The sequence below is a fragment of the Brachionichthys hirsutus genome, unplaced genomic scaffold, assembly GCF_040956055.1.
Source record: "Brachionichthys hirsutus isolate HB-005 unplaced genomic scaffold, CSIRO-AGI_Bhir_v1 contig_853, whole genome shotgun sequence".
NCBI classification, from domain to species: domain Eukaryota; kingdom Metazoa; phylum Chordata; class Actinopteri; order Lophiiformes; family Brachionichthyidae; genus Brachionichthys; species Brachionichthys hirsutus.
The window spans coordinates 128683-151972 of NW_027180343.1; the positions used below are offsets into that span (position 1 = coordinate 128683).

Consider the following 23290-nt stretch of genomic DNA (forward strand, 5'->3'; position numbering starts at 1 on the left):
CCACCCGGCCCTGCCTGGCCCCCTGCCCGGCCCAAAAGATGATGAAGTTTAGGTTTCGTCGGCAGGGCACCGACCCTCAGAGAGAGAAAATTAAACGGGAGCTCTTCGCCTTCAACAAGGTAAAGTAACGGGACTGGGGGGGAGGCTTTGCCCCCCCCCCCTTTAACTGTGCCCCAGAACTCTTTATCTTAAAACGGGACAACGTTTCAAATCCCGTTTTTGCAGCTTTTTTTCCTCTATTGGTTCTCCGGCTTCAGTCCCATTTCAGCCCTCAGCTGTGAACTGATTGCTCATTGCCGCTGCGTGTTTGTATTTGTGGTCGTGCGTGCGTGCGTGCGTGCGTGCGGTTCTTATTAGGGCATGTTAATTGGCTTTCACCCAAACGAGGCCCACCAGAACCCCGCAACAAGAACACGGGAACGTGTCTGAGCAACGTAAACCCCGAATTGATACATGTAGTTAACGCCAACACCAGATTATGTCAGGGATGAGGATGATGAGAATCTCCAGATTAAGGAGATTTAGTTTAAATTGTGATTGACCCATATTGATCAAAAATGGCTGTCAGCGTATGCAGAGTATTTGTGCAAAGAGAAACCGGCTGAGCGGTCATGAACTCAGGTTTAGGTGTCATTGGCCAAAAAGTGGAGCAAGCTTCAAAGAGAGCAGGACTGACCAAACGTTGTGCTTTGATGTGCACTGGTTGACGCTAAGTGACCCACCGCTACGCACGATTGGATTCATATTTGGATTACTAATGCAGCTCGTAATCCGGGTCTATGTAGTTTTTGGAGGTGGAAATATGTATTAGACACCAATTTATATGCCTGAGATAATGCAGGTTAAGAATAATCTGAATTGATGCATCTATGACGCTGTGATCTCATGATTCCCAGATGTTAGAATAGGTTTCCAAAGTCAAATATAGGTGTTCTTGCTTAATTGGGCATGCGAGGCAGCTGGTTAAAGTGACATCCCCACAGCGTGTGCCGCTTCCTGGATGCAATGATGCAACGATTTATGTTCTCCTCATAATGATGCAAATTGAAATGCATTCAATGTGAAAATTTACAACCTCACCAATACTCTTACTCTTTTCTGGTGCCTGCTAATGAACCCAATTTTATTTTGGCAGACTATTTTCTGATTGATCAGGTTTTAGTTAATTCGTTACCTGGTATTTTCTTGGATGATTTGTTTGGTTAAAAAAAAAAGAAGTATATTTTATTGACTAACCTATAACAAATAACACTGTCATACCAAGTCTTCTTTTGGTAGCTGCAACAAACAAAATTGTGTCATTTTTGCGTTAACGTTTTAAATTAAATCAATGCTTCAAATGAAATTTAGTGAATGCTTTTGACAGTATTAGGATGCGATACACTTGAACATTGAGGCGAGCTGAATGGTGCGTCGTGACTGAAGTCCATAAACGGCTTGTTGCACTGTGACATGTTTTTTTTTTTTTTTTTTTTTTAAAGGTGTCCTCCAGCTGCCACAACTATCACAGAGGTGGTCTGTCGAAAGGAATGTTACCGCCTCTGTTCCTGTGTTAGCCAATCATCCGAGAGCAGATTGCTGCGTAAAATAAACAAAATCAATGCTTTATCTCATCCGAGTCCAGAGCTCGAGAAACTCATTTCAAAAACGTTTCTTTTTAATATGCTTTTGACAAGTTTGAGGCGTAAACAAAATGTCTGTTCTGTTTTAAATGTTCTCCCAGCCGTCTGTCTTCTCCCGGCAAGAGGAAGAGGAAAAACTGACTTCGCATTAATCCTCTTCACTGTAGTCTGCGGAGTATTTTAATAAAGCCCTGTCGCTGCCATGAGGAGTTCTTAAAAACTTCCCCTAACTTTACGGAGGGCGTTTTCCCCTTTTTGACGCCTCACTGACTACACACACACACACCCACACACATATTCCTTTGTCTTCTGGTATCAGCTGTTGATCTTTTTGTCTTTTCCACTCCTCCCCTGTCATAGACTGTGGAGCATGGGTTCCCTCATCAACCCAGTGCTTTGGCTTTCGATCCGAAGCTGCAACTTATGGCCATCGGCACAAAGTCAGGAGCCATCAAAGTGTATCCTTTTTGTCGTCATTGAGATCGTGCAACAGAAACCTCCCCATCAGTCACAGAGAGGCGAGGCCGTAAGCGAATTTTTTTTCCGATGACCCAACTGTATAAATCCAAATTTACCAAAACAGTCATTTTGAAACAATAAATTCTCTGCATGTCATTTGTTTAAAACTAAAAATGCTTGTACTTCCGACAGTGAATGAGTTTGCATTCAGTCCTTGTATGTGGAATCCTAAAGTGGCGATAACAACAAAGCTGTATATAAAATATGCACTACGGTACTTCATCAAATCATCTTAATGCGTGGCGAAACTGTAAAGACTCATTTTCTGCACCCGAGTCTCTGTTGATTATACGTTCCATAATCCAGCTGTCTTCGACTTGCAGGACAAGTATAATCCGAAAAGTCCCGACCGGCGGCTGGGAGAGACGAGACGTTTGCTCTGTTAATCTGTACTCCAGTTTCCGCTTTGGGTTTGATGCACACCTGTCTGGCTGTTTTAAGGTTTTGTTCTTTGGTGTAAAATCTAATTTCCTATGCAGGGGTTATTCATTTTTTAAATGTGTATGCAAAGCTCCTCGCTGTTTTGTGCTTTTGTGCAAGTTAAGGTTTGTTTGCATTTCTTGGCCCTTCATGGGCTTTCCTGCTCTGTTGATGACTCACTGGGATATTCTACTGTTCTAAAACCACTTATCTAAGGTATTTGTACCATGGCGTATTGCTGGGTGTGCTCTCGGTGTCTGTGGGAAGATGCATTGTTGTTTTTTGGTAAACAACCCCTTAGTTTCACTGCACTTATTCCAAAGGGCAGACATTAAAATGATCACGCATACACTGATGAAGTCGCCGTCTGAATTACTCTACAGCGTCAACGCATTTTCTCAAGACGGATGCAGTTTCAGGTTCACTAAATTTCAGTGTAATTTTGTTTCCTGTGGTTTAGATAACATGGTCAAAGTGAGGGTTGGTCACCACCCGAGTGCGTCATCACGCCGCTGTGCTCTCCCTCCTTCACCATACTGTCACCGCTTCCAGGTCACTGCTGTTAATGTACAGTCGAACTGCTGGAGGGAGCCGTGATGAGAAAAACAAAAACATTACAAACATTGTTAGCAAAGGATTCCTTCCTCTGAGGAAATGCCTCTTTATTTCCACACCCGTTTTGGGTCAAAGACGGTATAGGATTGTCTTTTTTGGTTCAGCGACCGGCTGAGCGAAGCTGCTCTGAAAATGAGTATATGTTTGGCTCACAAGAGGCATCAAGGCAAAACCATAATCTGGCTCAGCGCATCAGTCGTGTCAGAAGTTCCAGCAGCCTGGTTGCTTGTGCAATATCCGCCTGACGGAGCACTGAGACATTCTATCTCTCACCCACCTCTGTCATGACTACGTTGTAATAAATAACAGACCAGCGTCTCTGATAGCCGTCTGCCACTTTGTTGTTCTCCGTTATTCTGCGCTGGTCAAGCACCGGCATCTTAAGAAAATTAAGCGCTTGGATGTTTGCAATTTTCTCGTTTGTCTTCCGTGTTTCATTTTCATATGAATCCAGTGGTTGTCTCTGAGGATATGCTCACAGTAGGTGGTGTATGGCTTCTTAATCAGTATGTGCGTGTTTAACAGGGTGCGAAGGAGACTGGCTGTGGCTGTGTGCAGATGCAGCGGCCCGGAGAATGGACTCTTTCAGAGACAGAGACTGGTGGTGCCTGGCACCACGGAGAGAGATAGATGGCTGGAGAAATGGAGGAGGTGGAGAGATGGAGATAAACTGAGGCAGTAAAGACGAGGGAGTGTGAAGGAGACGGAAAAGAGGGCAAAATAACTCCACTTAACGGCTATCCCTCCTAGAACAAAGTGACCGACCATGCAAAACTCAGACTAGTCATCCAGCTTTTTTTTAACAAGGTCCCAGCTGGTGTTGGATTTTTGTGGAAGTCAGCACATGTATCCCTCGAAGAATGTGTGGAAAATGTAAGTCAGGATTATAAGGGGAATCCTGTTGCAGGAATATACAGACATGTAGCATCTTGTTTTAAACTGTCGTTGCATTGAACGGTGGTTCCTATCCTTGGTCTCAGGATCCACCAAAGGTTTCCAGTGTAGCATCCCCTGGTTTTTAATTCAAAGGATTCTAAAAAGTTATATTACCTCTGTTCATGGAGTGTAAAGAATCTTTGAAATTGAAATAGCACGAGGAAGTAATTTACTGTGTTTTTTTTTGTCTTTTAGAAAGATTACTGACGTTAGAACAGATGTTATATTACGAAGCGGTAGGGTGTGGCCCAAAGAACAATCCATTAGGCTTTGGTGGCGATCCAGATAATCTTTTAGAGCCTGAATTGTTTAAAAGCATTTCTGACCTGTTGTTTGGGCCAACAACAAGGTTTCTACCTTCTACCTTCATAGATGCATGAAGTAAAACTTCACCATAAGATCTATCACGGAAACAAAAGTGTGATCTGGATCCAACCCGTCTAATGATCCAGAATGTTACAGACTCGCAGCCAGTATCAGAATTATATCTGACACTCTGCCGATTCAGTGTGGAGTCCAACTGAATGGATTTTCTAAACATTAATCCTGAAGAAAACCATCAAAATATCTTTTTTTTTCTTTCTGTAATAACTATCAGACTAATAGTAATACAGTACGAGTTTAAATTCCAGATTTTCATGGCTATTTTATTATGTTTTTACTATTTATTTTATTGGTTTATAAAATGTCCAAAACATTGTGAATTGTGGAGTGGAACATTTTTCTTATTCAATAGTTTGAACTCGTGTCCTCGCTCTTGGCGCGATTTCTCCTGCTCTCCGCTCCTCACGCGTTCACGTTGAACTTCTTGCTCGAGTTTCTCACTTGTTTTTTCTGCTTCTCCTTCCCTTCGTGTTTATAAAGGCAGAATCATATTACAACTGAGAGTTTCTCCGATCGACCACAGGCTGGGGCTCGGCAGAAGGGGGGGGGCATTGTATTGCCTAGTTTCATATGTGCATGTCGATGGAGGTTGTGGGGGGGGGGGATTCTTATGGAGTCTGTCTCCTGTCGAAGAATGCATGTTGGGTTGGCCTGGGTTGACCCTCCGTGTGTGTGTGTGTGTGTGTGCAGATGGGTGAGTAAGAGCTTTGTTGATGAGTTTAGTCTTAATAAAGGAAGCTTTTGAATTGGTTTCCACGTCAACCAACCGAGTTGCTTGGGATGAGAACTGCTCACGGACTGGAGCATATTAAAAGTGTGAAGCTGAGATGTATTGGCTACGGGGGAAAAAGCCAGATTGCTATATAGCGTGGTTTGAATCCAAACCCGTTAGATTTGCCTCATGTGGAAAAAGATCCAACCGTGCAACGTCTATCAATATCCAGCAGGAAGGAAACTGAGCTAATATTTACACCCACACGAGCACTTTGATGTGGATGTCTGTGGGTGAGCTCCAGTTCTCCTGTCTGTGCGACATCCTGCTGGATGTGTCCTCGCCGTGTTTCTTCACGTTCTAGTTGTCGATGACCAGGGTTGTTTGCTTGTGTCTACAGTTTCATTTTTGTACGCAGAACATGAGTACCAGGTATTTAAACACTGGGGAGTCATCCAGTTTAGCAATCTCAGAGTGTACATGTATAATATTGATCAAATTGAACATTAATCTTTGTTTCCCTATTTCATGGCATGAAATGTGGAGCCTCTTCCTTGAGGCGAAGGAATCCGGAATTGCTTGGCTGCACCGATGTCAGCAGATTTTTGTATTTTGTGGTGAAATGGTTGGGGTTACCAGGTATTTCAATGTGCTTGTTTGGGCCACGCACTTTCCTTTACTTAAGTGCTCCCATGCTAATTAGTGCCAGATTTGTATTTACAACAAGTTGCACGGATTTGTTTTCATGCTAAGCTCCTGTTTTTGTCGTATGGAGTGTTGTATGTCTTCTCCTACAGCTCACTGTCTGGGGTGTTTTTGTTTTGGTCGCTCCTCTTGCATACTTTCTGTCCCACCAACATCTCTATTTCTGTTTTTATCTCTTTCACATTCTGTCCTGTGACTACTAGATCTTGAACCTCATTGATATTCATGAAGAATAAAAGGACCTTTAAAAACATCCACCACCTTCCCCTTTGGCTTCTTTTGAGCCTCTGCTCTAACGAGAGGCTGTGTGGACTCATCAACTTGAGAAATTAAAAACAGAATTGATAAGGGTTAAAAAGCTTTCCTGAAGGATTGATTTCACGTGAACGAATGACTAAAATGCAGGGAAAGAGAGTACCGGTACTGCATATTCTTCAAAAACATAATATTGTCAAAATGACCTTTCCCTTCCGGATGCGACTGCAGTGTGAACACTCAAATCACAATTCAGTAGGTTTTTATTTTCAGGTTGCTTATATAGATATGGATGATGGTAACAACTGGGAAGTGAGGTGGCGTATTAAATAGATAAATGGAAACATGCTTTAATCGGATCCTGTTTTTGCTTCCTTCCCCGCTGACTAAACCTAACAATCTGTCATCGCAGTAGAATTAACAATATGGGCAGCTGTGGTTTGAATAGAACAGTAAGAATCCTAGCCTGCTGATGTTGAGGTGGTACAATGTTATGATTTTTGTATATGCAGAAGCATCAAATGAATTCTAGTTCTGATCTAATGTTGGTGCTGAAAAAACCAAGAGAAGTTTGACTGTCTAAACTCATCTTTTGCGGGAAGTTTATGCTGACGAGACGAATTGTGTGTGGAGGCAAAATCGTGGCAGCACCAATGCCCAGAGGATTTGTTTTCTGGGGACCATGGAGGCTCATGCTGCTCTAGATAAATTGGGCATGTCCTGTTGCTGTTTTCAGTCAGGTACATCTTCATGGAGTGTGTGCACTGACCAAGGGGGGGGGGGGGGCAGAGGGGGGAGGTGTGGGAGGCGGAGAGCCACTAGTTGAGACAGAGGATGCAAATGAGACGGGATTGTTTCCCCAGTTGGTGGGTGGAGTTGTTTGGCTTGTTTTGTTGTTGACTGCTTTTGCCAGATGGCTGGAGGGGTGTGACGCTTTGTGTGCGAGGAAGACGGGGAGTTGGAGGAAAAATGCTCAAAGATTTAAAACTAAAAACTTATTTGTTGTCTGGATTCTGACTCGTAGCATTTTATGTTTATTGTTGGTTTTAAACAATTCTGACTTTTTCTTCTGAAGATCTAATTCTATTTCCGTGTGGTCAATTTGTACGGTCATCACAGGATCTAGTGGTCTGTCCTTCCTGCCCCCCCGTAACTTGTATCAGATTTGTGTGTGTGTGTGTGTGTGTGTGTGTGTGTGTGAGGGTTTATTGGTTGTTGCTGGTGTGTCCTCGTGGAGGACAATGCCTTCTGTTTGTCTGTATTCAGACCGTGAAATCGCTTTATCCCCGCTAACGCTGTCTCTCTCTCTGCATCACCGGGCAACTGCTCGCGTGTTTTATGTTTAATGTTGGTGTGTGTGTGTGTGTGTGTGTGTGTGTCTGTCTGCGTCTGAGAGAGAGAGAGCGACAGGAAGACAGTGATTCAGTGATTACGACTCAGTTTGCCTCTATTGTAGACATTTCTGGGTTCTCTGGTGAGCAATGCAACAAATCTTTGCTCGTGCGATGAAGGTTTCTTTGCCCTGATCTGTTCACTCAGATCGTCGTCCGACAGGTTGCTCAATTATTTAGGCTGAAATGTGTTACTGAAAGTGATATTAAATGAAACTCCTGAGCATTTGCATCAAATCTTGTGTACACGCAGCTCAAGAGCTTTCTTGGAGCCTGTCTCACTGGTTTTATTACTTTCTTGTACTAAAGCTTTTGGTTTTATATCTAAATTGGATCGAGGCCGTTGAATAACGAGTTTGAGTCGGTGTTTTCAGCTTTTTACGACGTGCTGACCTGACCGCTTGTATCCTTTGGTGTTACACTCTTCTCTCGTGTTTGTCTGGACTCTGGGAGAAGACGCCGTCTTTCTGTGTTTGCTGTGCTGTCTTGCATCTCATGTTTTTTGTAATCCACATGTTTTCTATTTAAGTATATCTTTATGGGACACTTTCAGTCCCTCCTCAGGAATATTTATTCTTCAAACGACGGCGCTGAAGTCAAAGATTTTAATTTGTCAAATACTTCCGTCAGCCTGAATGTTAATTAGCAAAATAATTCTGCAAATAAACTAAATTAATACGGCAGTAACATTACCTACCAGTGTATCTACAAGGCTTTCATTTCACACCGTTGTGTTCCTGTGACTCTTTTATAGTACTATCTAATTTATATTGTAACGCTGTTTTGTTTAGCCAGCTTAACATTTTGAAAAGCGCTTCATAGAATTGTGATGAAGGCGCTACGGTCGTCTCGGCACGACCGCAAACCGCTGCTGTCTATCCGCCTCACACAACTGGAGGGACAGCAGCCCCTCCCATCATCGTTCATCATCGGTACGATTGGCATGAACTCTGCACACCCCATCTCCCTGTGACACAGCTGATTCACACATGTTGGCTGTTCACTCCAATCATCCTTTTAGTTGTGTTTGCATTGATTTGTTGCTGGGAATCAGATGAAAAGTTGTCCTATCATTCAATATGAAGCCATAGGAGATGGTGGTGAAACTATAAGACAGACTATAAGACACAGGAGTTAGCCAGCAATCGTTAGAAAGCCAAAACTGAGTAAAAGTAAAAACAGACGCTGTGAGTCATTAAGCACCTGATAAATGTCTCGGCCAAGTGCATAACTTCCTTTTTAAGGGCATGAAATGCTATATATTGTTTCTGAGAGGTAGACAGAGATGCCAAGACTATCTGGATTGGATGTTTCGTGACCTATGAGTAAACGTTCCCCTCACACCATCCTCCACCTGCCTGAGGCAACAGTGAATAAAACTCAGGGACAGGAAGTGACGACACAAAAGGAATGCCTGAGTATATAACACTCAGCTGGGCCTCTGGGGAATAAGAAGGGATTTAACTTGAGAAAAAGAGGCATACATGTTCTCTGCCCGAGAATCATAATTGGGCATAATGGAGTTAGATGAAGTGGGACCTGAAGGAGGGAACTTAGAGCAGGGAAAGGAGACAGCTGAGGAATGCTGGAATTAAATCTTTCTGGACCCCTGCTGGGTAAAAAGCCAGGCGTGGTGGCATGGAAGGTTTGAACAAAGAAGCAAACTTTTGTAACCTTTCTTATAAATAGAGACCTGTTAAAGACAGAGGTGATTAAAGAAAGTGAGAAACTATAAATAAATTACTGGCTTCTTGAATATAACTGGTTGAGATTGGACAGGAAAAAGGAACATGATAGGAGAGGGGATATGTATGCAATTCTTTTGCACATGCAGGGAACAGGAAAGAGTCTGTGCTATTCAATTGGAAAAGAATGACAATAGAAGGATATTAAAAGTATTTACTTTTATTTACCTTGTATGCAATAATGTAAACAAAGGTGGTCTGAGAACTGAAAAAAACAGCTCAAATACCAACACAAAAAGCCCTTCAAATATCCTATTTTTCTTTTTCTCTATGTTGTATCATGTTACTTGTATAAATAATAGTGTGTCAGTATTGCTCGCAAGTGTCTATTTGTGTAGATGACGTGTGCTACGGTGTCACGGTTCTTAAGTGTAGCTTTTATTTCATCAATTCAGCTTCATTTGCTGACTAATAAACGACTGTCAAGATAGCTGGTGATTACACAAACACACACACACACACACACACACACGCACACAGAGTGGTGGTTTTGGGCATGTGCGTCAGCTGCTGTTTGGTAATTGCTATGAGCTTTGTTATAGTGTTCTACTTTCTTCGGTGATGGGATAACGAGTCTCTTCTGGTTGCCAGCGTAGACGTGTTTGTTTAAATGTTGGGGCTTCCGTCCTCCCAGGCAACACGCTTTAGTTCTGTTGCTATTTAAAACTAAGAAGCATTGAAGGATGAAGAGGTTCTCAAAAGAGAGTCCCCTCATTACATTACAGCTGGTGTGTGTGAGGCTGTTTGTGTCAGCCCTGTACGGGTAGTCAGCTTCTTGAACAGACTACACTAATATGCAAGCGAGTCATGTTCCTCGACCCGTGGAACATAACGGGGAACCCATGTGGCCAACATGATCATTTCCAAGCATGTTTGATATTTGAGTTAAAGCAGAATGACACTTGACCAAACATTAGTACGCTTTCCTTGACCTGACCCTTGCAGGTATGGCGCCCCTGGAGTGGAGTTCACAGGGCTTCACAAAGACACTGCTGCTGTCACACAAATCCACTTCCTGCCTGGACAGGTGAGTTTAATGCCTCTTGTGTTCTAAATGTGAAAGTGGCTACTCAAGAGAATGCTTCGGTTCACCTTGCTGTGTGACAGGGCCGCCTTCTGTCACTGCTGGACGACAACTCGATCCACCTGTGGGAGCTGGTGGCCAGCACCCAGCGGGAGGTGGGCGGGGTTAAGAAAGAGGGCGTGGTCTGTTTACAGGAACTGAGAAGCTACAGCCTTCCAGGAAGACCGGGGATTGAGAGTTGCAGGTACATCCGAGCCTATTAGTGCCATTTTAGGTTTTCTATATTTTTTTTTATTTACTTCACTTCAAAAGCACGGCATTTCCTGAAGGAGTGGTTAGTCCCACTGCCTTTCCTAACTTGATGGTCATTGGAGGACCTTTGAGCTTGAGCTCCATGTAGAACAAAAAGGCTGACTTTAAGCTGAAGTGCTAACTTGTTCTAATTTTTCTTTTGTTAAAATTAATGACAGTTTAATTCTTCTGATTCTTACACCTCCTCTCCATCTTAGTGCCACTCGGGTAACTGTCCTCCTCTTGCTGAGGTCATGTGACCTGCTCTGCATTGGAGCAGAAGGAGGGGGTGTGTACTTCCTGGAGATGCCTAGTCTGTGTCTGAAGGAAAACCAGACTTTGCTCCAGGATCAGATCACACAGAGGTATGATTGTTTTAGATTAGCCATTAGTCACTTAATTAGGTTTTTATATTTCTATGCCTAATAATGTTTTATTTGCTCATGTTATCTTGTCTCAGACTTTAAACTAAACTCTTGAGTTTCCTCTGCTGACAGCTCCAGCTGTGCAGGCAGGTCTGGAACATGTGGTTCAGGGAACATAAGAACAGTTAGAGCTCTTGAACACAGAGAGTAGAGGAAGGAAGCAAGCGGTATCACATACTGCGAAACCGAAAAATTGGCTTCTTGCAATTTATGTCAAACTAAATAATACACCATTTGTTGCATTAACCGTAACCCTGAAGACCACTGAATTTAAGTTTAAGGTGTTTTAAAATAACTTAAGTTCATAGACATGGGATGTTGTTGCTCTCCATATGTACAGTAAATCTGCAAATGCAATTTCAATGCCAATGTCTATGAAAAGCAGTGCAAGACATATCCAAAAGAATGAGCTCAAAAAGCAAAAATCTTTGCAAATATGATTTCTTTTGTAGAATATAAAAAACATTTTCTCGAACAGGAACGAACATTCTGATAAAGTTATCTCATTCCACTCTTTGCAACAATTTGCAAGAGCACATACACATTTTATTCCCCTATTGAAATTGCAGTGCAAGTTTATCCCAGATTGTGGAGAGAAGTTGCAGTTTTGTGTTACGAGGACAGATCGCCATAAAATAAACAAACGCGCATCCCATCATGTTTGTTTTTCATGCTAGGGCCTTTGTCTCTGCGTTCCGTTGTTGGTGCGCTGGCAGCGTATCACGTAGCTCCTGTTTCTTCTTCAATCTCGCGTGTGACTGTCTGGCCAAACCCCTCGTAGACCAGGCTTGTGTAGGGAAGCGGGCACAACTGAGGCCTTACAAGGACCCTGATAAGGCTGGCGTGTGTGTGCATGGTTGATCTCTATGATTGCCCTGTGTGTGTGTGTGTGCGAAGAAGTGGAGGTTTCAGACAGTGAGGCTTTGTAAAGGCTGCCAAATCAGTGTTCCGGTTAGGGAAGTGTTACAGCTGAATCTCCAGCGTACACACACACACACACACACACACACACACACACACATGGATAGAGGCTCATCACCAGGACTCGGTAGCAGGATGCTGGAATCCCTAAAAATACTTGTGAAAGGCGAAATGGACACAATGGAATGCTTTGTTGGTAATGCTTCCGCCTCTGTGCTTCCGGAGAGGATCTTCCTCAGTGACCACTACCAAAGCAGTCAGGAGGGTGTGTGTGTGTGTGTGTGTGTGTGTGTGTGTGTGTGTGTGAACATCTGTGTTGGGATGATCTGCAGCTTCCTCATCTATAGCTAGAGCCCTGAAAGCTTCAATGCCCTCTTCTTCCTCCTTTATTTATCTCTTTTGTTTTCTTCATATCTCCCACTGCCGTTTCCTCTTCTGCTGGCTTTTCATCCATGTCTTTCGCCGAGGGAATCCTCTGACATTTCAAGGGTGTGTTCTGCTCTACATTCCAAAGCTTCCTCATAAAATTCCATAGATCCCAAGCTTCAGCGGTTCAGCTCCAGTTTTGATTTCTTTTTTCCTTTTTGAAGTCTGGAGCCTTGGAACGTTTGGTGCACATTCTATATTCTATTCTATTCTCAATATTAATAATGTATACATTTTTTAATAATTCATCCCTCTTCAGCATGATGCGCTCCCACACTGCGAATCCTTTCATCTAGTTCTGAACTGTTGATATGTAATTCATAGCCCATTGGCTTTCAAAAAGCCTTCTGCTGTATTCTCATGACTAATCTTTTGTTTCCCCAGCCTGCCAGATGATTACAGATGTGGGAAATCACTGGGGCCTGTAGAGTCTCTTCAGGAACATCCTCAGCAGCCGGGGAAGATTTTGGTTGGCTACAGCCGGGGTCTTGTGGTCCTATGGGATCTGAGCACCCGCCACACCGAGCAGCTCTTCCTTGGGAAACAGGTATGCGATTTACTGAGCAGAGTTTCGTGTACACTTACATTTCTTCTTCCTGAAATGTAATGATTTTACAAAGAATGTTTTCATATTGTTTAATGAAGGGTGTGTGTATGTGTATGTGTGTGTGTGTGTGTGTGTGTCCAGCAACTGGAGAGCCTGGTGTGGGAACGCTCTGGAAATCTGTTTGTTAGTTCCCATAATGATGGTGGTTACGCCGTATGGGCTGTCGCTGACGGCAGCACCTACAATCATCAACCCGTATCCTCCACCATACCTTATGGTGAGAAACGCACACACACACACACACACACACACACACACACACACACACACACACACCACCCCTCCCTTGTGTTTGAATCGTGTTTAAACACAGTGCCATCCAGGACTGGTGGAGGCGGGGGGGTTCATCCCCGAAGACCGATGCTGTGAATGATGGCAGTTTAATGAACCATGGCTGCTGACTGACTCACTATTATGGTTAAAACTGACATGATGATGGCTCAGAATAAAGACTGGCTGATTGCTAGATTGTAATATTTATAGTTTAATTCCAATTCCACTCCCCCAAACAATCTTTCCTTTTTAAGAATCCAAAATAATGAAGTAATAAAGCTGTGTGTGATCCTGACCTCGCCGAACACTCAAGGGTCGCGCGTTAGCGCCAGCTAGCAGCCACTATATGGACCAAATTTGACTGATGGTTTTAATATCCTCATCTTAGAATATCGATTCAAAAGACGAAGCTTTTTTCTCGCTCAATCCAAGTGTTTCTCTTCCTTCTCCCTCCGTTGAACTAAAGTTTTGCTGCGTTGTTTGTGAGTTTACTCTCTATAATATGTGTTTGTTGTCTTTCACAGGGCCATTTCCCTGTAAGGCCATCAACAAGATCCTGTGGAGGACGAAACAGACAGGGTAGGGGTGTTTGATCCTGATTGACATCAGTTCTGGACAAACTGCGTCTTTTAGTAAATGTAGTTTCTTTTTTCATAGTTTTTTCTTCTCATCCCTCTGAAGTTAAATTTACAGACAGAGACTCTGTTGTCTCTGTCCGTAATTCGTTTTCGTCTGTAGTTCCGGTCAAGTTATACATCTTCACTTCACCAAACTCAACACGTTATCTACAGTCTAAATTTCACCCCGATAACTGTGTGACATTTTTGTCTTCATAATTCAAAGCATGCACTGTTCCATATTGATTTAAAAATAAAAATAATGACGCCTACTATCTGAAACAGTCATTCCCTTTTCTTTTGGACAACAACATTAACATGAATAAGAACAGTTTCCTGTGTGCCCCTCCCTCCAGCTCTCCAGTGTTGCTATACAGCGGAGGGATGCCCAGAGCCAGCTATGGTGACCGCCACTGTCTGACCATCCAACAAGACAAAGACCACGTCACTCTGGACTTTACCTCCCGAGTCATTGACTTCTTCACCGTTCACAGTGTCGAACAAAATAAAGGTGCGCTCTAATGATATGTATTTATAGGTTCCCTTTGATTCAAGTATTAACTTTCTCTTTCAAGTGTTCAATCGGAATCATAACATTGTCTAAACTTGTGTCCGTCCTTGCAGAGTTCGATGACCCGACTGCGTTGGTGGTGTTGCTGGAAGAGGAGCTCGTTGTGATTGACCTACAGAACCCTGGCTGGTCCTCACTGCCCAATCCCTACCTGGCTCCCCTTCACTCCTCAGCCATCACCTGCTCCTTCCACGTCTCCAGTGTACCCCCCAAACTGTGGGAGAGGCTTGTGAACGCTGGCAAAGCACAGCAAGGCAGACAAAATGCACATGGGGTGAGAAAGCGTGCTGCGATAACTGTTTCATAGCTCTCTGCAGCTTTGAATGCTTAGATTGTCATGTTGAGGTACCTCTCGCCGAAGTTTACTCCCTTCAATGACGAACAAACATTGCAAAGATGCTATAAAACCAATGCACTCCTGCATAGCAGAAAAAGAAAAGCGCGTCATGAATCAGTCTTTGGTCTACTTTTGACTGTGTGTTGATGTGATCTATGTGATGCTAGCAGTATATTAGATTGGCATCCAGTCACCACTGACAGTTGGATGTCAGCATCTTAGCTTGAATGTGCCTTCCAGTACGGTCAATCGCCGAACTTAAATCTCACACCCATTAATCGGCATCATCACAGTTTTATTACTTTTCAGATTATTTATTTTATCTCAGGTGTCATGTCAGGGGCTCATTTATACTCTGTATGTACGGCGAATGGTGAAGAAGTCAATTGAATTCCCCAAATTATGAAATTGATCCGCGTCCAGGATAATGCAGTTAAGTGAATGCCGTGACTCGCAGGCCGGCAGCTGAACAGCTACGAGGCATCTGCCAGTAGTGCGACCGTCAGCCTGCCGGTAGGGTGCTAACTTTAAGAGCAGGTGCGGGCAGTTAAAGGCTTTGCAAAGGCTCTGTGGTTTGAATCAGCTGTTTGATCAATAGCAGGGTAGACCAACATGCAGACACACAACTGGTAGGCCCTTAAATCATCTCTGTGTGTGGCTAAACCAGAGCCACTGGCACTATTGCAGAACAGATCCAAGAAAGGAGCACTGAGTTTTGTGTGTTTCTGCCTGGCCTGCCTGTGTTTATTGAGAGCAGCATATTTTTTACTGAGTTCATTCATTTAACAGGATTAAGAATTATGTCTGTTGCAGCTTTTAATATGAGGGAGTTCTATTAGTTTCACCAATCTTTGTCTGTCTGTGCAGAGTTGGCCCATATGCGGAGGGACGAACCTGGCGCCTCCGCCCAAACAACAAGAGCTGCTGCTGACAGGGTATCTGAACAACGCAAACTAACACTGAGCCCACACTGCAGGCGTATTCAGTTTTATTTCAAACACAAACCCGACAAATTTGTGTCCGGTCTTGTGAGCATCATGCGCCGTTTCCCAGACAACCAGGGTGGATCAGACCCCGGTCCGTGTTCTAGTAGCAACTGAAAGATCTGCTCCCTTCAGCCAGAGCCATCTCGAGGCCTAATTTGCACAGAAATACCAATAAATAATTATTTTATTTTTTACAGTTTTGTAGAACTATGTTCTCTGTGTACCATTTTGGCGACAAGACATGGTGGCTGTTTAACAGTCGATACCCTGATCCCAGGCATCATTCAGAAAACTCTAGCGGTTGAAATTGACGTGAGTTTAAATATTTTTTCCCCCCCACAGACATGAAGATGGCACTGTGCGTTTCTGGGATGCATCAGGGGTTGCTCTTACTCCACTGTACAAACTCAGCACTGCCAATGTCTTCCACACTGACTGCGACCCTAGCGACGATCCGCAGGACCCTAGCAACGACCCCGACATGCAGCAGGAGGAGGAATGGCCTCCCTTCAGAAAAGTAAGACCTGAGGAGGGGAGACGAAGCAAGAATAAGAACTGAAGAGATTGGTCCCAAGATCACATTTTACAAGCTTTGTGAAAAGAAACAATGTACTTTAGACACACAGTCAGTGCTGTTAAAGTACGTCTGCGGTCTAATTTTCTCATCTGGTTGTTTTCATCGGTTTGGTCCCACCCCGTTGTTCCTGTTAATAAAACTTGATTCTGAAGGAACCACAGTCCGATTCTGTTTAAATGGCCTGTTTTCTGTGCGGAAATGCAGACGATCCAGCATCGAGGGAATCTAGCTGAGCAATTCTGAGTGGCTATACCGCTGACGGGAAGCGAAACACTGAATTTATGAACTCACTGGATGATGACAGATGCCAATCAATAATGGATAAAACATTCATGTTAAGATTGGATTAATTCAAGCTTTATGCTTTCTCCTTTTGCTTTATTTCCTGTCTCATTCCGCCACTGCCCCCACCTTTCCTCCGGTCTCCTGTGGTAACAGAGTTGCATGTTCAGGAATGCAGCCCTCATATGTGATGAAGAGCCTCCCCCCCCTTTTTTCCCCTCTATAATGAAAACCAGACCTATCAGTCCAGTCTTTTATTTCGTGTGTGTGTGTGTGTGTGTGTGTCTCCTACTCTTTATTTTGCCTCGACGATTCGCATGTGAGAGGGATTTCTATTGGAATTCCTGCTGTGAGAGAGAAATCGAGGGCTCTCCTGGTATTTGGCAGAGAAATAAGGGAAGGTGGGGAACTTATGGGAGGCATTTTCATATTTCCAATTCACATCAGAGATTTATGACACAGCAGAAACAGTGAGGCTTGGTTTGTCCAAAATTGTTCCTGATTCAAGTGTTTCTGTGCGTTTACAGAATACCAGCTTGTTTGTGTGTGTGTGTGTGTGTGTGTGTCTGTAGGTGGGTTGCTTTGATCCGTACAGTGACGACCCCAGGCTCGGCATCCAAAAGATCACTCTGTGCAAATACAGCAACAAGCTGTTAGTGGCTGGAACTGCTGGACAGGTACAGTTACACGCACACACACACACACACACACATCAATAATGGGTGTAGCTGCTGCCCACGGTGGCTGCAAACTTGATCACAACAAAAAGAAACAGTAAATCAGAATCGATGCAGCAAAATTATTGTTGGTTAAAATCAATTCTAGCAGCAGCAAATCAACAAATACATGATATATACAAATACAACAGTTCATGTTAACTACATGGACACGCGTTATATGTCCTCTGAAGGAGATGAAGCCGACTGATCGTTTACGATGATATGACTGGATCAAATGGATTTGAGTTCATAATGACCAGATTAGAAGTCCATGAGTGGTTCTGTCCTCCTGTCATCCATCCATCTTCTTTATGTTCATATCTCTCTCTCTCTCTCTCGCTCTCTCTGCAGGTGATTGTTCTGGGTTTGAGTGATGAGCGTTCAGACCACCTGGTGGACGTGTTGGTGGTTGACCTGCTGAGGGACAGGGAGGGCTTCACCTGGAAGGGCCACGACCGGCTGGAGCCGCGCCTGAAACCGGCTCCCTTCCCTCCCGGCTTTCAGCCGCTGGTGCTGGTGCAGTGTCTTCCCCCGGCCTCTGTTACAGCAGTGGCGCTGCATGCAGAGTGGAACCTGATTTCCTTCGGGACCAGTCATGGATTCGGCCTTTTTGATTACCACAGAAGGAACGCAGTGCTGGCCAGGTTGATATTCTTTAGTGTTTGTTATAAAATCTATGCTTCTCCTCTTGTGTATTTACTCTTAGTTAAAACAAGAGTCTGACAAAAAAAAACTTTAGTTGTTATTACTATTCACCTTTTCTGAGCATTGGAATTTTGTGCTTTCTCTTCTGGATTATTCATGAATACACATTTATTACAGTAGTACCTATAATCGAGGCCAGAAAAATTGACCTCGCAAGTGATCCAAAAATCATTACCCAAGTTCTCTTTATTTACTCGTAGGTGTACCCTTCACCCTAATGACTCTTTGGCAATGGAGGGCCCATTGTCCAGAGTTAAGTCCTTGAAAAAGTCCTTAAGACAGAGCTTCAGACGCATCCGCAAGAGCAGGGTGTCCGGAAAGAAACGCACCATCACCACGCCAACCAGCAAGGTAAGTGGTGATAATCTAACAATAACATGTTCCAGAATTGAACTTACAAACTTGCAAATATTAAAAAAAAATATCTTTGATGCACTAATATAGACAATGTAAGAAGTGTAAGACTTAATATAACACAAAATGCGTATTAATTTGTACAATGTACCGGCATCCTGCTGTCACTGCACATTCCAGGTAAATGGACTTCCTCTGCTGAATTCAGTTTGGGTTTTGTTGTTGTGTGCAGGTCCAAGAGGCCAACGCTGCTCTGGCGGAGCAGGAAGATGTGGCTCCGGTACAGCGACGGATCGAGCCCCGGTCGGCAGACGACTCGCTGTCTGGCGTGGTCCGATGCCTCTGCTTTGCTGACACCTTTTTACGCGATGGTGTGTGTACTTTTGTGTTGAGCTAATTAATGAGGTGCTGATGAAACTCTGACGGGAACAATACAGCCTCGATCCAACGTTTCCATTTCCCCATCCGCCAGGGACACATCATGGCCCCACACTGTGGGCGGGAACCAACTCGGGCAGCGTGTACGCCTACGCTTTGGAAGTGCCCGGCGTGGGCTCGGGGCGAGTGTGCGAGCGTGGCGGCGCAGGCGAGGGCAGCGTGCATGTAGAGGCGCTGCTGGGTAAGGAGATCCAGCTGATGCACAGGGCCCCCGTCGTGTCCATCTGTGTTTTGGATGGCCGGGGGAAGCCTTTACCTGACCCGTATGAAGCATCCCAGGACCTCGCCATCGCACCGGATATGACCAACGCTCACTCTGTCCTGATCGCCTCGGAGGAACAGCTGAAGGTAAAGACGCGTTGTATTACAACGTGGGGATTATTTCTTCTACAGTCCTTTCCTTTCTTGTATTTTTTTTACATTACTGGTTAATATTTAACCCAAGTATTTAAAAGTCACCATGATGGGTTGAATCTCAAGCAGCAAGCCCGATCAGTTCACAGATCTTAATCCAGTCTTTTCACTCTGCTGTCACTGCAGGTGTTTTCTCTCCCGAAGGTAAGCGCAAAAACCAAGTTTAAGCTCACGGCGCACGAAGGCTGTCGCGTGAGGAAGCTGGCCCTGGTGGCCTTCAGCTCCACGGCTCAGGAAGACTACAGCGAACACGCACTGGTGTGCCTGACCAACCTGGGTGACATGCACCTCTTCAGCATACCTGGACTTCGACCACAGGTAGGAGTATGGTAGTCATGACGTAACTTTCTGTTGGGCCTCTGACGCTTTGTGCACACTCAGGTGCGCTACGACTGCATCCGTAAAGAAGACATCAGTGGAATTGCGTCCTGCGTCTTCACCAAGAACGGACAAGGCGAGGAACAAAACGCTTGATTTGAATACAAACTTGATAGGTGTATTTCTCTCTGTGACCTTCAGTGTCTGATTTTCGTACGCAGGGTTTTACCTGATCTCTCCCTCAGAGTACGAGAGGTTCTCTCTCTCCGCTAAAGTCCTAACTGAGCCGCTCTGTTCTGTTCAGATGGACCGGCCATTAGAGCGCATGCCTGCCAGGTAACACACACTCGCGCAGGCCACTGCAACTATTCATTTTTGTTTGTTTTTAATGATTATTTATGTTTAGCACTTTGTTTCAGCTTTTGGTTGTTTAAATTGAGTTGAATTGGGTTTTCTTTGCTCATTGATATGCAACATTTTCCAGGGGGGGCACGGTAAACCCATAGGGACTGGTGGTGGTCGCAGGACCTCACTTTGGGAACCACTAAACGTAGTGTTGGTAATGCTGTGTCATGGTTTACCACCAGTTGGAGGCCCTGAGCTACATTTGAAACCGAAGAAATGATGCTTTCACTCCTTCAGTATTATTCCGTCTGCTGCCAAAACAAATGCTGCATGCTCACGTGTCTCTGCAGTGACTGCACAGGGACTCAGCTGCAGGCCAACGGAACCCACAAGAACCAGATGGGTCAGACTGAGGGTAGGTACCCCCCCCCCCCCCCCCCCCCCCACACACACAGGTTTTTCTATTCCTTCTCAATTATTTCCCTCCTCTTGTCTGTTCTCCCTCTTCATCACTCTTTTCTCTCTGAACCTCTTAAACTGGATGGATGCCTTGCCACCCCCCCCGCTGATCTCCATGACAACCATTCAGCATGCTCCAGTTGCCTCTGCGCCTCCTTCCTTGGCAGGAAATGCTGGTTGTTATGGAGACCGCAGCAGAGTTTGTTTACGTCCCGGTGGGCCTTTCACCTGGCACTCAGGCTTAAACAAGAGACCATGTAGGAAACCCAGAATCTTTTCAGTGATTCATTCATTGTGAAATATTTTAACCATGAAAAAACAAATATGGTTGTAGCGATGAGACCTGACAAACCGCTGCTGGCCAGACGACGACCAGAGCCTCGAGGGCAGCTTAGCTTCTGCTAGGATGATACACCTGAAAACCCAGTTGCATTATGGATAATGGTTTCTCCCTGGCAGGCCAAATAGAAGAACCCCCAAGTGCCCTTTCTTCTCCCATCCTGGACACCCCCCTGGACTCCCCCCTCAGCTGTGCTGACCTCACCCTCGACTCCACGGGAGAGCTGACTGTGGAAGATGTCCGGGATTTTCTGACGTAGGCAAAAACACTTGTAAGCACACAGTCGCATGCGGCTTTGCCTTTTAAGGCAGGAGTAACTTGCGGGTTTGGTGTGTGCAGCACTGTGGACGAGGCGGAGCATAACCTAAAGAACATTAAAGAGGAGGAGGAGCGCTCCACCGGCATCCTCATCAACTGAACAGGTGAGAAATGTACAGGACTCCCCGGAGACGCGCAAATACACCAGTGAGAGCAGATGCATGACCTCATGCTTGCTACGACACTACTGGGGAATGGATGTGGACACGCACACGCACACACACACACACCTGTTTCTAATGGAAGTGGTCCAGAGTGCAAACATCAGAGAGTATTCGCTGCATTCCAACAACAAACTCTCTTCTACGTCTCTCCCTCCACTATCTGTTTTGGAAAAACCAGCTGGACAAACCTTTTCATTAACAATAGCTCAGAGTTGGTCTTTTTTTTTAATGGTTTTTGCATTGTATTCTAACCTAATCTAATTTTTAGCCTCTTATTTTTTATTTTTTATTTTTTTTACAAGCTGTGACTGGCCCTACTCTTAGACATACAGCTTCTGTTTACTGTGAGGCTCCTTACAGTTTTTAACAGCGCGTACCCATTGGTCATTTTGTTGAAGAAACATTAAAGAAAAGAATGTGACTATACCTCTTGCAAAAAACAAATCATTAATAAAACACAGCTGAAGCTTGGGGATGAACAATTAATCATTAGTCACAGCAGTTATAAATCAAGAGGTAATAGTTTCTGGTCTTTGTCTGTTGGCCATCAGGACTCTCCTTTATTTTATAATTCTCTGCTACCCCCTGCTGATGTCGTCGGAAAATGCACACTGCATGTCAACAGTTTGTTTCCTATGAGATTAATAACCAGAATTATTTTTCCTTGTTAGCTTTAAATCATTGTAGCTATTCTTTAGAATACAAGACATCGGCAAAATCTGCCCTATGTATTGATGTACTGGTATATGAATTATAAAAGAGGGGAAAGGTTGTTTTTTCCAGATGAAACCAAACATTTAGGATAGATAATAAGCAGACTTAAAATATATTTAATTAGCAAAATATTAAATTTATTTGAGTGCAGGTTTTGGTGTGACTGCTCTGAGCTAAGTTACCGATGTCTAGTCTACAAAATGGTCTTTATCCAAATGTAAAACTGTCTCCTGATTGTTGTTGAAGCATTGCAGGGAGGGGTTCAAGTGGCCTGGATGGACCGGATTTCAGTGCTGGACCACAAGCGTTCTTCCATCAGCCCACTGTGGAGCCCCCCAACCAGCACCCTGCCCCCTCCTGTTAGCTGGGCGTACTTCTAAAACGGACATGGACTACAGCAGCAGAGACTCCTCGTGGTGGAGAATCATAATCTTTCTATCCACTTTGGAGACATGACATTGCTTCTCACAGCAAACGGAGGCGGTCTATGCACATGCATGGTGCCGGGACGGACCCGATCTTGATCCTCCTTGACTCTTCTGCTGGCGGTCTACTCTGAGATAATGAAGGTCGTCTGTAATGATCGGTGCTTTAAGATATTAGAGTTGTACGATTTTGACGAAAGATAATTTAAGAGCAAACAGAATTTGGGAAGAGAAGATAAATTGGAGACAACCAGCTGTTGAGGGAGAGGCGAAGGTACGACGTATTTACGACTGGAGATTTGGGTAATATTTCTTTGTTCCTATCAAGCAAAAATCTGTCATTGGGCTGGTGCGTCACGAGGAGGTGGACGGTGACGTGGAGCTGTGGAGGTACGACACCGGTCTCTAAGGTAGCATTTGAGAGTTGATTGCCTACTCAAGTTCAAAGTCATATCGGGACCGATGAAAAGAACGCTGTGGTCAGTGATCCAACATGAAGACAAGAGGCTGAAGGTGAAGGACGAGGTTTTGGGCTGACGTTGCTTCATAACATGCAGAGATAATAGTGGGACTCAGGGAAGTGTGGCAGGGGCAGGCCAGCCGAATGATGGGTGTAATGTTCTCTGATGCACGCAGGAGATGGCTTCTTGTTTTTTTTTTTTGGGAAGTTTCTGTGAATGGGTGCATTCTGGGTAATATTGGCTAGATGCAGAGCTTTGGTCACCGGTATTTTTAACCCACTTTTTAAGAAGTCATACTGTGTAAAAACAAAAGTGCATAAATACAGTATCTATACCGAGGTTTAAAGAAGGCAGGTTTACAGCTGAAAGCCGATGCTAGAGTACAACTTTAGAAGTAGAACCTGTTGTAGCCTTAAGATCGCTCAGTATTCAAGCTTCCTGATCACCACACATTAAATAAGTCAAAAAGGGACCT

At 44.3% G+C, this 23290-nt stretch overlaps 1 protein-coding gene across 1 annotated transcript; it reads left to right on the plus strand.

The window, feature by feature from the left end:
• Positions 1-38: 38 nt before the first annotated feature.
• On the plus strand, positions 39-22280 carry LOC137913772 (lethal(2) giant larvae protein homolog 1-like). The gene is made up of 24 exons (XM_068757406.1): positions 39-119; positions 1983-2080; positions 10250-10331; positions 10412-10572; positions 10838-10984; positions 12776-12938; positions 13080-13215; positions 13796-13850; positions 14245-14399; positions 14513-14733; positions 15664-15731; positions 16125-16299; positions 17214-17318; positions 17712-18004; positions 18266-18416; positions 18652-18790; positions 18892-19205; positions 19398-19589; positions 19653-19725; positions 19811-19925; positions 20285-20349; positions 20853-20988; positions 21073-21155; positions 22176-22280. Exons 1-23 carry the CDS (start codon positions 39-41, stop codon positions 21149-21151), a joined length of 3204 nt encoding a protein of 1067 aa, XP_068613507.1. The 3' UTR covers positions 21152-21155; positions 22176-22280.
• The last annotated feature ends 1010 nt before the right edge of the window (positions 22281-23290 follow it).

Coding starts and splice junctions, on each gene's coding strand:
- LOC137913772 (XM_068757406.1), top strand. CDS start 39: ATGATGAAGTTTAGGTTTCGTCGGCAGGGCACCGACCCTCAGAGAGAG. Junction 2,081..10,249: donor AAGTCAGGAGCCATCAAAGT/GTATCCTTTTTG, acceptor TGACCCTTGCAG/GTATGGCGCCCCTGGAGTGG. Junction 19,726..19,810: donor CTTCACCAAGAACGGACAAG/GCGAGGAACAAA, acceptor TTTCGTACGCAG/GGTTTTACCTGATCTCTCCC.